General features: G+C 45.0%; 1 protein-coding gene across 1 annotated transcript in view; it reads left to right on the top strand.

Moving 5' to 3' along the window:
- IGDCC4 (immunoglobulin superfamily DCC subclass member 4) overlaps positions 1-18411 on the top strand; it is a 575762-nt gene that overhangs the window by 439219 nt on the left and 118132 nt on the right. Inside the window, exon 5 of the mRNA XM_085644585.1 lies at positions 7437-7574. Coding sequence (XP_085500711.1) covers positions 7437-7574 — 138 coding nt within the window. The remainder of the gene's footprint in view (positions 1-7436; positions 7575-18411) is intronic.

The raw sequence follows: 18411 nt of genomic DNA, 5'->3' as shown, positions 1-18411 counted from the left end.
GCGAGGGCCGTGCGCTTTGCTGGCCTCCACTGCTCGCCTCGCACAGAATAAGCTCATTTGGATGTGATTGTGGGGTCGCATGCATGGGATAAACCAAGCATTGACAAAGCCACGAGGGTAGACTGTTACGAAGCAGAATCCGCATAGTTTTCATGAAGTATTTATTGGATGAATCATACACCACCAATAATGTCAGCTTGCCAGTGCAGCCCCCAGTCTCCAGCTGACACCCAATGGAACTTCACTTCCATGGAGACTGTGAACATTCCTGGCATGAGCTGCTTCCATACATTTAAAGGAAAATGCACTTACCATATATCTACAACACAACCAAACTACATAACAATAGAGGAAAGAAAAGCGAAATATAAACATGCAAACCTTAAATTGATATAAATATTGAGTAGGTAAAAAATTAATGTAAAATCCTCAAATTTAAATGAATATTACAGAAAGAAAAGAAACAAATCATGCTCTACAAGGACCATGGAAGCACCTGTCAGACAAGCACTATTTCATGATGTAATCTCTATATCAAACCGGTACTTTCCTAGGTCCCGTGGTAGGTTTGACTAGAGGAACACTCCCAGGGACACTCCTCTTGGAAGAGTCATTAGATGAGCTCATCTCACCCCCATGTGTCCTTGCTCCTGGCAGGACAGTGTCATTTCCACCCGGCAACCTGTTTTCATGGTACTTCACCCACCTGGACATGCTCCACCTGCACCCTGTGTGAACCGTCACCACATTTCTCTAAATGGGAGTGATGGCAAAAGGGCACATAAACTCCGTTACCCCTTCCTCTCCCCCCTTGGTTTCTTTATTAGAACAAAATCCCGCACATTCCACTTTTTGCCTTTTATGGAGTTCTTTACATCATATCTGAGTTCATATCTTTTGATGACAGGACTTGATTCTGGCCGCCATCTCCTCCTTGTCCAGGTTAACAGTTTTCTTAATCTGTAATCACTCCGGATTAAATTTAGAAATGGCGACTCTGCCCTGCAAGAACTCAAAAGGGGACTTCTCCATCACACAATTGAGGGTGATGCTGGGGCTATTCATTACTGTACTTTTGGAACATACTTTGTTAATGTGTTGTTTTTAAAGTGCATTTTCACTTTGAGGTCCTTCTTGGTGCCCGGCCAGGTAAAAGCAGTGGAAGGCGTGAGATATCTAGTTCATCGAGCAAGTATACTTAATTAGGAAAATCCACAACTAGTAGGGGTGTGGAGCCACTAGAGACCATCCAATAGCCACGTTTGAACCTTTTTTATGACACTGAAGGTGATTCATAATCGGGTGAACAGGAGAGACCAGAGAGCTCCTGACAGGGGTTGCTCTCACACCCACTTTGCAATTCATTCCTTCATCTAGTTACTTTCAGTTGAGAACTGGAGACACAGTGTAAAAAGCAAGATGATGATTCTGCCCTTAATGAACCTGGGATTTGCCAATAAAGCGACTTGTGAAGAAAACACACCGAATCTTGAAATCCGATTGCTTGGCGACAGGGAGCCAATATGGTTCTTGCAAAAGCAGACTGGCTTGGCCGGTGAAGGTGACTGCAGAGATCTTATCTTCTTAAATCAAAGAGGTAAATGTTTGCACATGTTTTGAGCTGATAGCAAACAAATGGATAGCACAGGCAAACTTATGGCTGCAGTGAAAGGTCGGCATAACAATTGTTGCCCATTGGAGCTGGCTAGCCGCCTTTCTCTGGAGGTAGAATGAAGGACCCCAGAGGTTCCCATTACCACCCACAGCGCAAATCTTCATTTTATCAGAGGTCAGCTTGAGCCACCGGCTATCCCAGTCCTGCTTACCATGCGATGTGTTTGGAAAAGGAATGACTGCTGCTTTTGGACCTCTCTCAAGAGGTGAGGAGGCTCTGAATGTCTTCTGCGCACCCGTCGTATAAGAATATGTGTGTCTAGCCAAGGCAAGTCAGAGGAATAACAAGACAGCCCTATGAAGGTTTGTGTGAACATATTCTGTAACCAGCGTTTTCCATTAGTTATTTTTAGTGTGTTTGTTATTTAGCTACTCAACCGAGACATTATGAGCACGCACCATTGGATCCCTGGGGCGCAATTTCGCCCCAGCATCATATGGGACTATGGATTGATGGCCTTTGAAAACTGATTTGCCAACAAAGAAATTCCCTTGAAAACCGACCACCTTCATATGATTTCCCAAAACATTACCACCAAACTGAAGGATAAACATGTAGGAGCCCTCTTTGTCCGTTGTGTGTTTTAGTGGGCACAGTAAATCATTACTGGGAGCATGGGGTGGAAGGGAAGTCCTAGTGTTTTAAAATTGTGTTTAAGGCTTGAGCTCCCAAGGCATCTGTTTTATTGGTGCCCCACCCCCCCACTCCCCCTACCCACAAGGTTAAACAAGCATTAAAAATGCAATAGGTCTCGCATTTACAAGAGTTTGAGCTATTAACATTGCAAATGGCAATGCCTTTTATTTTTGTTTTTAAAAGATAAATAAACGGCATTGTTATTTACAATGCGAATAGTGTAAACTCGCGTAAATGCGAGGCCCATTGCATTGCAAATGCTTGTCTCGTGCTGGAACCGTAATCCTGCCTTCCGGTCCCTGACTAGAGGGCAGCTAAGGAATGACTTTCCCGAAGATAAGACCTTATTTATTATGAGGTCTTTGAGCTTGACATGAAGGCCCATTGATGTTCACAATCCCCAGGGGTCGGGGGGGGGGTGTTTATGGCCTTCACAGATGCCTGCCAGAAGCTTTTTAAATCTTAGCTGTATCTGGGTCCATGCGCACTCATCATAGGGCCTAAACACCACAGGAGTGTGGGTTTCCACATCAGTGCTCTTCCATCACTTTCACAGCAGATTCCCCATAATCCTCTAGTGACTGTATGAACCTCTCCATGTTAGACAACAAGTCACGATATAGCTGCATGCCCATTGTGCTGTCACCAAGGCATATTTGTTCACGTGACTGTGTGAATCTGTTTTAAATCACGCAGAGTTCGAATAATTGACTGCCCATTCACACCCAACATTGTGCTCCATAACTTCACAGTACAATGCCCCCCAGCAGGAACACGGGAAGCCCCCAACCACTGCCCTCTCACTCGGGACTTAAGTCAGAATCAAACAGCACCTTGAAGGTGAGGCCATGAGCAGACCTATGGAGTTATAACATCCAGAGATACATTTCATCAGCTCCCCAACTCAGCGGCCTACTTCACGTGACATGTCTGTGTCATAAAGAATGTTGACATAGATACAGAGTAGACATGGCATCCATGAGCATGTTGCTGAACCAGGGATAATAGGAATAAATGCACAAAACGCACCCTGAGATGGGGCACAAACCCCCAATGTCTAGATGTGCTTCTTAAAGAAGGAAAGGTTCGCCTTCTCCCCCACCCCAGGACTGCATCAACCTCCCAGTGTGTTCTTCCTATCACCTGCCCTCGAGGGACCTCTGCATAACCCGAAGACATTGCTCCCTGTATAGCGCCTCCTCATCCCTCCCCAGACAGTGCTTCACCCCTAGTCACCCGGGGCCTAAACGCTGCACTCCCCATTCGTGGGTGTAGCGCCCACCAGTGCCTGGCACTGCAAACCCCCATACTCCTCCACTTCCGAGGAATCCCTCGGCATTCCTGCCACATCTGGAAGCCCACCCCACCCCTTCCACCTGAGGCCGAAGAGAAATGAGGATAGCGGGAGGGGAGAAACCCAGATGTAATTAGCCTCTAGGTGCTGTACACCTTGTCTGTGCACATGGCACCTCCCTTCAACATGTAATGAGACCCGACGCTGCCTCTCCCCAGTGCCCCCTGCCCCCACCCCTCCCCCGGCGCACCTTCGTCCCCCTCCAACCCCAATCAATGTGCGTCAGTCTGTCCCAGGACCACCCGCTGCGCCACACCCGGACAAAGTCCGCCTCCCCGGACCTCTAACAACCTGCCCAGGACCACCGGCTGCTCGTCCACACCGAAAACCGCACCCTATCCCACCGGCCCAAAGTCGACAGTCCCGCCCACAAGGCCCGTCGCCCCCCCCCCCGGGCTCCCGATCCCGCCTATTATTGCCTGCTTAATAACATTCCGATCCTCCTTTCGCAACCTCCACAGTGAGCCTGCAGCCCTCCGAGAAACAGTTCCCCCTCCCAACCGCTACTCCTGCAACCAAACCCCCCAGGCGCCATGCGACTTTTACACATCACCCACCCATCCAAACCAGCGCCGACACTCCGGCCATCCCACATCAAATCCTCCGTACTGCCCCTGATCCTCCACAGCTAGCCACATGCCAGGAGGCTGAGCCCAGCCCGGCAAAAACATCCATCCTCTCTGAATGGTGCTCAAACCGCCGCCAAGCCTCCTCCCAGCCTTTGCGCATACCCGACTCGTCTAGGAACGCCCACCTCCCCTTCACTCCCCATCCCACACCCTCCCACGCAGCACTCCGACCCCCAAAACCCACAACGCCCCCCTCCTACCCTCAGCCGATCGCCCCTGCTTCCTTCACCCAACCATCCCACTCCGCCCACACTCCAGAACAACACCTTTGCCACTCCGTCCGATGGCACCCTGACCCCTTCGGGTAAAGTCCGAGTTATATAAAAACGCATAAAATAAACTCCCGTGTCGCCCTCCCTTCCCTTCAAACTCCGCCCGCTCCTACGGTTACCCCCTTCCCCCCCGAATTTTACTCCGTCCTTTAATTTCTTGCACCCATCACAAAAGTCTAGGCGACCACAACGCCAGTCACCGCGGGCATTCCAACACCGCATCAACCCTAGATCGCAACCAAGCAGCCCACTCCGACCTCCACAGACCCCAGCCACCTGGTGGCTCCATCACCAACACACCCATCCCCACAAATGTGCCTTGAGGAGGAAATCCACCCTCGGGCGGGGACCTCGCCAGACGAGCCACAATCGGTGAAAGGTGAGCTAGGTGAATACACCAATACTCAGAAATATCCTGCAACTATTTCCCTTAGCACTTTATTAATGCGCCATAACGTTCTTGCCGTTTATTACCATTTCAGTTGGTAATATTAACGCCGCCAGCTGCCCCACATATCTCTCCCACCCTCTCCCCTGGGCAACGGCACCTCACCCCTCCCAAGGCCCACTGCTCCCTGCCCCTCCTCACCTCACACTCTGTAGCAGCAGCACGTGTGGTAAACTTTACTTGATTCACAACCTGGAATGTAGAATGCACAGCATGGTTCGAGCGCATATAAACACAAGCGCTCGCCATGGCGTTTTCGTTTGGCTTTTCCTGCCGTGGCCTCGCCTGTCAAAAAGTTTCTTGTCTTTATGGGGCCATGTGTTTGGCCCCATAAAGATAAGAAACCTTTTGCGACCAACGCAAAGCAGGCGAGGCCGTCCAAATGGGACGGCTCGAAAAGCCAAGCGAAAACGTCACCGGCACGTCTTTCCCAATGGCTGGCCGCCGTTTACCATAAACGGTGATGCCGGCCAATGGGAAAGAAGGGTGGGGCTTAATGCCCCTTACTGAAAATACCCTGTTAACACTAAATCTCGCCAGCGAGACAACGCATGCGCGCAGCCTTACGCTAGCGAGACCTAAAAAGACAAGCTGCACAATACCTATTGAGAGTAGGCCAAAAATATATATGGGGTCTTCTAAGAACATAATTAACCAACAGGCCACCCGCCCTCTGGAAATTACAAATCCCACTAATCAAGATGCCCAATGAAATAAATGTTTATTACCTCTATAGTTGATGGATTGGCTTATATGTAGATATTATTGAGGATGATGATGTCATAATTACCTAACCTGCACACAATAGATTGTAATCAATGTTTTGTATGTCACTATCCAAATCCTATGTAAACTGCTTGTCGGGTTTCAGTTTTGCATAGGTATATGCTTTGTCTATGCCAACTGTATATTGCAACTACCCTGTACACAAATTGCCAGGAAATGTTAATGACTTACTTTTATATACAACCTGTTAAAAATAGTGTTTAGTAAAAAAAAAAAAAGGGGGGTTACTGGTCTAACTCTCAGGCCCTGCTTTCCTGTTTGTCCATAAGGTCAATGTGCTTTAGCATCATTTTTAATCCAATGTTTTCATCAGGACCAGTTCTTACTTTCATACACAAAATGTATGCAGGAACCTATTGATCACATGTATGGGAGTTTTACAATGGCTCAAACAAGACTGGACCTCTGGGTAGTGGTAGTTCCTGGTGGTGCGAGCAAGAGGGGCTGGCTTTAGAGCCCCGACTGAGCGACTACTTTGTGATCTCAATGGGCCATCGTCTTGTCGGGCCATAGGGGGCTGCCTTCCCTGTAAATTCATCAACAGACGTCACTTGTTGCAGGCAGTGCTCTAAGCCCAAGCAGGGCAGAGAAACGCAGTCGATGTTGACTTGCGGCTCACACATGCCAGTTACACTGTGAGACGGCACACTGTATTTTCCAACATGGGAAGAAACCTGGCTCAATCTGTTCACCACTGCAGAGAACGCAGTGTCCAAGCTACTTCGCATTGGAGTTCCCAAGGTGGTTCTCCCTCTGGGACATCTGCTGCCGGGATTGGGGTTCGGAACTCCTGGACACCTTTCCGCCTCTACCTGTTCCGCCCAGAGTTGCGGGAGCCTCGTCTTCTTTCATATCTCGTGTGCTCAGATGGAAAGTCGGCTTGTAGCGGCATCCGGTCCCAGAAACTCTGATAAACCTCATGGATTTCTGAGTGTGAGACCAGGCCTGGCCCACTTGGCCACCTAACCAGTTAGGTTTTAGGAGAACTATATAATGGCTAAAACAATAAAGTAACTTCCCTTATTCCATGTCTCCTCTGTCTGGCTTTCTGAGCTGATCACTATTGTCTGGCTGTCTCCATTATCCTCTTCCAACTTTCCTCATACTTTTTCCTTCAATAGACACACCTCGTTTCTCAGACTTTCCCCCCAGTCTTATGATGTGGTTCACGGAAGATAATATAAATGTCTAGCTCCTTTGCCTCCAGTTATTTTTTAAATTTCAGATATGAGATTTATTGAAAGAAATAAGTCAGCGACAACATTGCTTTTGGCCATTCTTTTAATATATTCCTCTATTCCTCACATCACGCAGAAAATATTTGACTTGCTTACTTTCCTTAACCCTGCACATGTCTTGTAGGAGAACTTAAAAAGCCTGCTGCAAATCAGTTATGTCTATATTTATTAGAGGACTTGCCCGCAAGTCCTATAAAATTCCTTAACTTGCTTGTTGTATTTAAAGTATTATAGAATAATTGTGAGAAAATGTGTTTGTCATGTTTGGAGGGGACGATGATTTCAGTTTACGCAGGGTGCAGAGAGCAGTCCAAAAAGCATTGAAGACCATTGCTGTACTTTCTGCAGCCCAGTTATTCTGGTTGCTTCTCATGCCTGCTTTCTCTTGTGTTTCTCAGCTAGTTCCCGGCCTGACGGTGACAGTGTGGCCATCACGGCAGCCCCAAGAAACACCACAGTGATCGCTGGGCAGAGCACCGTCATGGAGTGTCAGGCGGCTGCCAACCCACCACCCCTGGTTTCCTGGATAAGGCAGGGTAAGTAAAGGTTTTCTTGGGAGAGGCATTCTGCATATCCGTGTCCGAGCTAAGAACAGGTCCTCTGTCCTACTGTATACTAGGTAAACTGCTCAGAGAATGGAAGTACTGGGGCAGAGTGCTCCATCAACAGTGCTGCACAGCTCAAAGGTGTACTGCGATAAACAAGCCGTTCAGCTCAAAGCTTGATAGCGCTTGCATTTATCGTGAGAAATGCAGCACATCTTTAATCCTGAAGAGCCTAATTCTTAGGATGTTGTTAAAAACGGGAGAATTCTTTTAGCTATAGATCCGACACTTTTCATGATGCTAAGTACCTCAGATAATCACTTGGGAATTATGGTGAATGATTTATATCTCAGTGCATATTACATTTCTCCTCACCGCGTGTGTGCACAGTTAAGTTTGTTATTGTTTAGTTAACACAAAAGCTCCACTATGTTTTGCCGTTTGTTGGTGGGCTTTTCTTTAACTTGTCATTGGGTGTAGCGAGCATGGCAGTGTTTGCGACTTATTGTGTTCATTATGTGTTGCACACCAACCATAACTGGTGAATTTCAGAGGTTTTGTGTTCGGTAACTGTATTTTTTTCAGTGAATTCTATGATGTAACTCATTCCCCTGCCATGTACGTATTCTGTGCTACAAAAGACCTCTGTCCAGACCCTGCACCCAATCCCCTCTGGCCATACACAGCTTGAGATTAGGTTGCCAGGCCTGCCTGGCCATTGACTTAATTTGCTACCTCTCTGCCAATTATCAGGCAGATTCATCAAATCGTGCCAACGGTATCAGTTAATGAAACTTTTATTTCCCCCATTTATCTTCGCCACCTTCGGTGATCTGTTTAAGACTTGACATAACCAGCAGAAAACTAAACCTACATACTTCATGCAATGTATCAAACATTGCCACATTTATTAGCAGGTGAACACTTCTTTGACACCCTGTCTTTAAATCTGACCCCTCCCCACGTATGCAACTGGAAGAAACTGAGAAAGCCAAGAGTAGGCTAAACATGCAGTGTCTCTGCTAAATGTTGTGCAGATCAATTAGACAGTGTCAAAGTTGTTAATAAATCAAATATGTTTTAATGCCTCCTTTAGCTCCCCCACCGTCAACCCCCACTCCGCATTGTGTCCACATGAAACCTGAAAAAACTGCACTTGTTATAACTTAACTGCCTCACACCGTTGATGCAGATTCAATAAGCAGCACCAGAGTTAGAAACAAATAAAAGTTGTATTGCCCCACCTTTAACTTTGCCTCTCCTTAATTGATTGGCACACAACTTGACATACCTTTAGAAAACTGGGCCCAGCGGTTGATGTAATGGCATGAATTTGAAAGAGTACTCTCAACATACCAAGTATCACCAGATGTAGATTTAATTAGTAACCCTTTCAAGCCCACCTTCCACCTTTCTTAAATGCTAATGTCTCAGAAACTACTGAACGGATTTGCACTTACTTAGTAAAGTTCTACTTTCATGCCAAGTTTGATGAAAATCTGTTCAGCAACTTTGGCGGAAGGTGTGAGCAGAATTTGCTAATGAAGCTAAAATTTGAAAACACTACTTTTTTGACAACCCGCAGTTTAACTTTTTTTTCCACCATTCAAAAAGGGCCTGTGTTGACACAGTTTATAGGATTTCATGCTATTACAAATACATGCAACAAAGGAGACTTAACATTTTTTGCTGAGCTTTATTTTCGGAAACAATACTTTTTGTTCTTCAAAATGGTTTCTGGACAAAAAGATGTCGGAAGACATGCAGAAGAAGAACTGGAAGTTAATGAGGCCGAGGTTTCCAGATCACTGCCTTAATTCATTGAATGGAAAATCTTCACTATTTCACCTTGTGGAAATTGAGGTCCATTCTAATCATTCCAATCATTGTTGCAATGTGTATACTTGCACTTTATGCAGGAAGAAGTTCAGCAGGGGAAACCGAGTGAAATGCAGCTTTAGAACAACATTGATGCACATGCTTCTTAATGCCTGGCATGAACAGTGGTCCATTGCAGAAAAAATTAAGAGGAAGAGGGACACCAAAAGGTTGAGTGAATTTAATGCAACCTTGTCCTGTGCCATTGCTGCTGGAGATCAATTGCCTGAAGAAACTTTACAGGTAGAGCAAGAAGCCAGAAATCCCTGTTATCAACCTGTGATATTGCATTGTTTTGTGTGTGGCACATTCATCTGCTGTGGTGATTAAAATGTGGATGCTCAGTTGAAGGAAAATAAACACCAAAAGATTTTTAGAAATCATCTCTGTTCTGCAGTTATTTCAGTTTTTGATTTAATTGTTCTACTTTTTATGAGAAATAGTAGTGACTTGAAACTAAGGCTTTGTTTTCTTTTCACCCAAAATTTAAATTCACAAAAAGTATGTCTATAAGCCCCCAAAAACGACTCCTCTCAGAACCAGCATTTCAAAAGTAAAAGACAAATGTGTTTTGCATGTGAGTGAGCAAAAGTGTAAAGAGAAAGCAAGTGAGTGAGGAAGAGAGAATGCATAATAGAGGATTACTGAGAATGTGACTGAGAGTCTAAATGAGAGGCGGTGAATAAAGAATAAGGGAGAGATAATGAGTGCATGAGAAAGTACGGCCCCCAGCCCCTTGAGACTAGCATCCGTGGTCAAAATCGTTTTTGTTTAAGATCGAAATGCCCCAAGGTCAGCATTTTCCCAATTTCAGACTTAATTGTCACAAAAGCTTTTTCACAGTCACTGGACCACTTAAAACGCACTTTCTTAAACAGTGCCCTGATAGGCTCAACCACACTTGCAAACCCCAAGACAAATTTGGAGTAAAACTCTGCCAGTTCTAAAAAGGACCTCACTTGCTCCTTATCCATGGGTGTGGGAGCCTTCACTATACTCTCAGCAAGATCCATTTTAGGTTGAATTCCTTCTCCAGATATGACATGTCCAAGGTAGGTAACAGATCTCAGACCAATACAACACTTCTGTCTTTTTACTGTAAGACCTTTCTCCTTCAATTTTTCCAACACTCTTCTCAAAATCACCCCATGCTTTACTTCATCTTTTCCGTAAATCCGAATATCATCCTGAAAAAACAGGACATTAGCCAAATCACCAAGGACCACCTTCATAACTCTCTGAAAACAAGCCGCCGCCGAGGCTAGTCTAAAAGGCATCCTCAAAAAGCGATAAGCCTCCAAAGGAGTTACAAAGGAAGTCAGGTGCCTGGAGTTGTTATGTAGAACAATCTGATGGTACGCAGATGAGAGGTCTAATACATTAAAAATCTCGGCACCCTTCAACAAGCTAATGGACTCGGAAGAGGCTGACGATCCACCCAAATCCACTCGTTCAACCCTCGCAAGTCCACACACATCCTGACACTGGCACCACCATCCTTAAGGGCGAACACAATTGGAGCCAACCATTCCGAAGCCTCTATTTCTTCAATAACTCCCAAATCCAACAATTTTTTAAGCTCTATTTTTAAAGGTTCCATCATCATGTTAGGCACTCTGCGCACCTTATGCCCACATGGTTTGGCCCCCTTTTTCAAAATAATGTGGTTTAAAACCCTTGAAACATCCCAGCGTATCTGCACACACCTCAGGAAAATTTTCAAAACACTCCTCACCACACCTCATAAAGTCAACCAACATGACCTGATCCTTAGGGTCAATGGCACCAGGATTCAAAATAATACCCAAATCACGCTGATGCCTCCACCCCAACAAGTTGTCACCCCTTTCAACCATGTATACCTTCCCTACGGTATGTCTGACTCTAAATTGAATTTTCGCTACAACATATCCAAGAACATTAATGCGTGAACCTCCATAACTAACTGGATTGTTATCAGGAGGCAGAAGTGGCACGTTACTTAATCCCACACTTTCATCATACTGTTTGTTACCAATCATAGTGAAAGGTGAACCAGAGTCAGCCAACACAACAAAATCTCGCCCGTCCACTGCAATGTCACATTTCTGCATTTTCACCTTTAAAAAGGTGTAAAGAGGGAGGTTATATGGTAACGTAAAGAGGAAATGGCGCCATAATATATGTTTTAGTTGCAAAATCTTGCCCTTGTAAAAACAAAGTCTAAATATTTTGTTTATTTGAAAATATAATCGTTGGTTTACTGAAATGTCTCAGTTACAGCAAAGACAAACACAATCCTTGGTTAATTTGTAATGTTGCCAGTACAAATTGTAGTTCAAAGTTATTTTAAAATCTCACAGTATGAGTGGAAAAAGCCTTTCCGCCGACATCGGCGGTTAATCCAGTGCTTACTGTGTCAGCAGCCACTTCACCAAGATGGCTGCACGTCGTGTAACGCAATGACGTGTACGTCGGCGTTAGTGTACCTAGTGTGTCAAGGCCATAGATGACAGAGGACTCGAGAAACAGGTGTGTGAGCTTGCGAGCTGACAGTCGAACAGATGTGAGCCTCGGGGAGCAAAAACAATGGTTATTTTCCAAGTGCTCACATTTATGAAGAAAAAATATGTGATGAAGGTCGGAAATCTGGCTCCTTCTTTGGCACAATTGACGCAAGTAAAAATCCGGTTTACACAAACCTCAAATGCTTTTTCCAGGTTAAAATCCATACGGTTAATCGGAATATTCCAGGTTTCCGTTGTGGGTCCGCGTATGCAAGCAGGGAAATTGGTGGCCAGATCGCCTGTCCTCAATCAGGCAAAGTCACTCGTCGCCAGTATTAAATCCAAGATACTGTAGGTTTCAACATTGTTTTATTCATCAGAGGGAAACCACCGACATACTAGCTGGCCAGCTATGCATTAAATGAATGATCCATGGCCTTCTCATAAAATCACTTTATTCCATGGCATGAGCTGGCATTCCAAATACAGTCATGAACAAGTAGATTATAACAGTTGTCGTGATGGATGGTGGTTTGCTTGACTTTGGTACATTTTGAACTACATGACCATGTCTATTGGAATCATACGGTGGCTCCCTTATCATAAGTAATAAATACGGAAATCTTTTCAGCACTCGCCCCCTAATGAAGACTGACACTCATGGACATTGCCTGTGCACCAGATATCATATCTTTTAGGTGCGAAATTCTTGCTTACCTAAGTTGCCTGGACTGGTAGCTCAGTGGAATAATGCAACAACTCCATGAATCCATGTTTGATCTCTTAGTCACAGGTTCAAATCTCTACTCCACTCAGCCTTTCATACTTCCATGGTCTTCAAAACGAGTACCAGACATGCCAACCCTCCCGATTCAGACGGGAGACTACCGATTTAAAGGCTAGTCTCCCGCCTCCCGATTCAAGCATCCAGAAACCCGATTCCACAGGATACAGCAGGAATTACAGAATGACCTGCTTGAAGATATGACTGTGTTTGCTCAACTGGAACAGAGGCCGAAAAGTAATCACTGCCATCGAATCCTTAGCGAATTCTTGGAAAAGGGGCTCGCGGCTGCTTCTGGGACAGGAACCATCATCAGCTGAACAAAGGTTTCCTGATAAGGAGGAGGAACATATTACTCACCCTTTGTCACTGGATTGGTCACAGATGCATCTTAAAAGCATAAATGTGTCAGCACGGTCAATAAAAGCACAATGCTGGCCAAAGATGCTACTGAGAAAGCAACACTGGCAGTTCTTCAATACTTTTAACAGCAATGCTATAAGAAACAGCCTTCTGCGCTCTACTTCAGTACAAAAATCGTATTCAACAAGCTTCCAAAATGTCAGTCGTTTTGGCTTTTGTATAGTGGCAATATTTTCTCATGGTTCGGTACACACAGAACTTCTTCGGGTGCTTAAAATAACTCAAAGTTGAGCTAAACTGAGAGCTCAAAATGACGTTGGCTCTCCAACCTTTGTTTTCCTCCCCACCTCCCGTAGTTGTGAATATATTATTGCCTGAGGCAGCCCAAAAGCTATTGGTTTAGAAGTGAGCTTGGGCAGGCCGAGGCTTCAGGACACCGGAAGCAAATGTATTTTCCTGCCTCCGAGTCCTACGCCCTGCGTAATAGTATTTCTGGACGGGCTTCAGCACTGCAGGCATCTCTCCAGAGGCTCAGAGTGAGGCTCGAAGTACTGCACCTCCGGTAACATGTTCCTGCAGCTAGTGCACAATATTGTCAAGTTCCCTCTGCCTGCTATGGCGTGCTCTGTCCTGACACAGGTTAAAGAAAGGTAAGGAAAAAAAACATTTAGTGAAAGTGAGAAATAGCCTTGGGAGAAAAAACTTGTTTTAAACAGTTTTTGCTTGAAAACTTTAAGCTACCAACACTAAAATGTTGATGCCAGTCTTCATTCACACACGCTTTAATCTCCCTCTCCAAGAATTACCTCAGACACCAAAGCTTAATGCTTTGGCCTTAATTCTTGGAGAGGGAGATAGGAGCATGTGACAGGAATCGACATTTTTGGCAGTTTTACATATTATTAGTGCACCTAAAAACAGAGTCTAAAACTCTGTTAGAGCCAAATATGAAATACTGATTTTCCCTATTCTCCTGATGTGGTGTTAGGGCCAGAGTTGCAGACTTAAAACTGGGAAACCAGTTTCAAGTCCTGGAGTTGGCTCATCATCCTGTGATTCTGGGCAAATAACTTAATCTCCCTATAAACAATGAGTGGTGACATTGTGTAATGCAATCGGTGCCTATGTAAAGCACTCCAGTACCTTCAGGTCGGTTCTGCTATATGAAAAATGAACAACAAGGTAAAAACAAAGCATTAATATAAGTAAAGACTGTTTAGTGCCTGATGTGTAAATGGCTTGTCTGCTGAAATTGTGATCTTGGACAAATACTTTTTTTCACCCAAACGTGTTGTGAGAGGCTGGCCTGGTATATGATCTCCACTTATGTAAGTGGGCACCGTGCACCAGTCCAGACAACCCCATACAGTGGTTTTAGAGGTCTTAGACAACCCTAGAAAGCTCTCTAAGTGGTAGCTGTGGAGAGCAGCCTTAAGGCTTAGTCCAGAATGAGTGTAGAGCAGCTTGTTTTACCAGTATTGCAATCTTATAGGTATAGATTAGATAAAAAGAACCACACAATGTACTGATAAAAATATGTATTTATTATACAGAACTCTCTAATACACACATATATCTCCTACCCAAAGATAAAGCCAATGCACACAACACATTGCGAAGAAATGATGTAAGTAGTACAGAATACACAGTGGGCCCCAGGGCGGGGCCATAATATATATGAAGAAAGTGGTATAAGAATAACTAATCGAGTTGACACACTGTCAAGAAGACATAGAATTGCTGGGGACCCAAGGAGCCACCCAAGGTAAGTAGAAAGGGATCCCACGGAGAGCGTGTGCAGTGTGCAAACACAACCGCGGTCTCCGTACAATTCAATGTGTATATTAGTGCACGGTGGAAACAGTGCTCCAAAGTGCTCTCTCCACCTCATTTTCATCACCAGCTCATCTTCCAGGTATACTGATTTGTACTTTAGTGCTACAGACTGTTACAGGTATTGACTCAGATTACAACAAGAACACAACTAGTGTACTGTGGGCAAAAGCACCTCTTTGTAATTTGATGCCTTCTTCATTACCCCCTTGTATTTGTCACGGTCTTTTCTTCCAGGTGTATTGGCTTATACAGTTTCTCCCATTATGTTGACAGGTGTATGTATCACCTATTTCTATAAAGCAGAAGATATTTCTTGAAGATGGTAAAAAAACATCTCTCCCAGTTACTCCTGCGATCCATTTCGTGTTACGCCTGACCCCTTTCGTGTTACGCGTTATTCAGGTTTTTGCACCCACGCATATTTCTCCCTCTTATCGAAGTTGAAATGTTGGCATGTATGGAGTACCATTGAAATCGGTAGCAATAGACCTCGCTTTACAAATGCACATTGTTACTTTCACATCACAAATTACCCCTTCCATTAATACAGGCACATATAAACACTCTGTCTTACCATACAGTTCATGAACTCTCAGATGGAGAGACCGAATGGTTCCCATTAGCTCACACTTGATCCAACCAATCTGACGCCAGTTTGACGCCACCGCGCCCTCATAAAATGATGAAAATATTGTCCAGGGTTCAGGGAGGCCAGTCTCTGCCTCAAGCTCAGGCCTGCTATTTCAATCAAGAGGCAATAGTCAGTTCGGCGGCGCCGCCGCCTCGTCGACTGACCCGTAAAACACGCTTCCGGTCCGGCCTTTGATCCGTGGCGGGCTCGCTGACGTTTGTGACGTGTCACGTGACACTTTGAAGGTTCTGGAGAGGCGACGGACTTATGAGCCTTCGTTTACGTGTGTTCGCGAGAGAGCACCGGGCGACATCTGCTGCTACTTTGGGAGTCTCTATTATCTTCCATTTTTACAAGTGTGACGTGGGGACACCATGTAACGCGAGACAGAGATGTTTGTCAGCTTCGCTAGTCTGATTTAGTCGGTAATGGCCTTTCATCGTAACTCTTGGCCCACCCTGGAAAGTATAGTGCAATTTTACTTTTACAGTGGGGGAGGTTACATATATCATCCACTCAGGGGTGGCCAGAGTTAGACAATCAAAATACCGAGACGTTCCACAAACATAGATGTAGGACTACAAGTTTGCACTGACCGATGGGCACAGAATGATTTAGTTGGTAGCACTTATCAACCTAAGAAACACAGACAATGAAACATTAAGGGTAATTAAGTGCAGCTTTTACACACGGTTTCGTGTGTTAAACTTCTTTCTGATAAGTGCTGCTAACTAGTTCTTTACGGAAACACAGAAAAACCTGCCTCCATTTGTGTTTAGTTGACCTTATGCGAATAAAGGGAGGTGCTAAATTTACGAAAATTTGGCACGACATAATTGCATAAATTCGGGATGCCTGGTCACCCTGCAGGCGGAAGGAAAGTGTTACTGCGCGATAAACTATGTACTTGCCACTAAACAACTGAATTAATTTCTAATGACTAATTAAGTATTCATACTGCCTAATTCCCTGGTAGTTCTGATATCGATCTTGAAATGATCAAAGTGTTGATCTGCAAGAATTCAAACATCAAAATCTGCCGGTTACATGCAGATTTCTGTTGGAAATATGCAACACACTTAACTAATATGCCATGTTTTCTACCTCCGTTCTGGGATTGCCTGTTGCTGTGACTACAGTGATAATGCCGCCCCAGCCTTCCAACCACCTCTCACCACCACTTAGTAGACCATAAGAAAGAGTAGACCAGAGGGCAAGGCGGGAAACAAAAGCTAGGAAGGGGTCTGGGGGCTAGCTCATCTGGTAGTTGCACCAGGACCATCACATGTAGGGTCATTAAGGGCAATATGTTCCAGGCCCTGTAGTTGTGTCCAGGGCTGAGCTCCAGGATTTTTTTAAAGGGGGCCTCGAGACGGGTCTCTATCGGGCTCTGTTTTGTGCCCTGGCACAGGCGGTCGTCTTTTTCCGGACTGCTGTGACAGCAGGCCCATCGATGTGCTGCTCATTCCTCACGAGTGGAGAGGTTACGGCATGTTGTCCTGCCAGGTGAGCCTTGTAGGGGAAGGCAAATCCTTTAAACCTTCATTTTCTTCTCTGGATTTCCCTTCTCTTTTGGAAACTCAGGAGCAGCAACATTGTCGTGGTGTCACCAGGGCTTAAGTCCTGACTTGTTGTAGGTATGGTGTTACTTTTTGTATCATATACCTGGATACAGTGACCGAAACAGCAAAATACAAGTCAGGCTGTACACTATGTTAAGCACATACTTTTAGCTTACATGCTTTTAAGCCACACCCTTATTTGCATTGGCCATGCCCCCTTGAGAGACCCCCCTCCCCCGGTTTTTCATCCCACTTAAAGCCCTGGTTGTGTCGATCAGGTTTATCTTAGCTATTAGAGTATTTGTCTCTCCTCTTAGGATGTTGGTTGTTGCGGTGTATCTGTCCACCTCCACTCACGTGCTTGCATTGGATTGCTTTCCAACTATTTCCCTCATTATTTGGAGTAGAATTCAAAGCCAGTAGGTCTGGGTCTAATGTGATAATACATGCAGGTGCGCAACGCCCATTGGTCTGAAAGGGCTTCAGCCCCCCCCGTCGTGTGTGGCAGCCCGGGCTATGACAGCTTCCCGGGCACACACACAGCCGCACCCGAGCACTTCACAGGTCTTTAAAAGACCATTTACTTGCTAACAAGGCTTTGTTGTGTTTTAACCCCTTCTTAGAGCCCCTGCATCTCCACTCTTCACATTGTTAGAAGAATCAGCCCCCCACCCCCGAAATTTTTAGCAGCCCCACGGACATTTGTCTCTAGTTGCGCATCTGAGCATATGTATATTAAAACCAAACAAGCAAAGAAAGGTGGAATGAGTGGAAGGCAAATGAGCTTTCAACACAGTCTACCTTTAGTATGTTGTCTGATTTTATTGTGCATTCACTGCACATTATCACATTAAATATAGGCCTGTTTGCTTTCACGGTACTTGTTTTATTAATGCTGTGGGACCGGGCAAGGAATGACTCCAGATGCTGTAAAAAAAATTAGGAATTCTTCCCTGGAGGATAATTTTAGTTGTGGTCTAGAGACAGCTTTTTCTTTTGCTCCAGCCTCACATTTTACATTCATAATAAAAAACACATATGTATATTATTACATATGCTTTCAGCCAGCCCTCTGCTTTCATTGGACTGGTTCAGGTGTCATTCACATTTTGCATTTGCCCACCATGGAATGCATCAGGGGGCAATGGGTAAGCCCACTTTAGCCACTGGCTCTCTACACTGTGTGAGTAACTGCATTGTTCTTATGCACATGTGTACATATGCCTAAAAGGTAATAGCCCATCTCAGTGGCAACGCTGGTGGGCCAATCTCAGCTTAAATGTCTGCT

This window comes from Triturus cristatus, chromosome 3_1, assembly GCF_964204655.1.
Source record: "Triturus cristatus chromosome 3_1, aTriCri1.1, whole genome shotgun sequence".
Taxonomy (NCBI): Eukaryota; Metazoa; Chordata; class Amphibia; order Caudata; family Salamandridae; genus Triturus; species Triturus cristatus.
The sequence above is the reverse complement of the archived record's forward strand: the minus strand, read 5'-3'. Positions and strand labels throughout refer to the sequence as shown.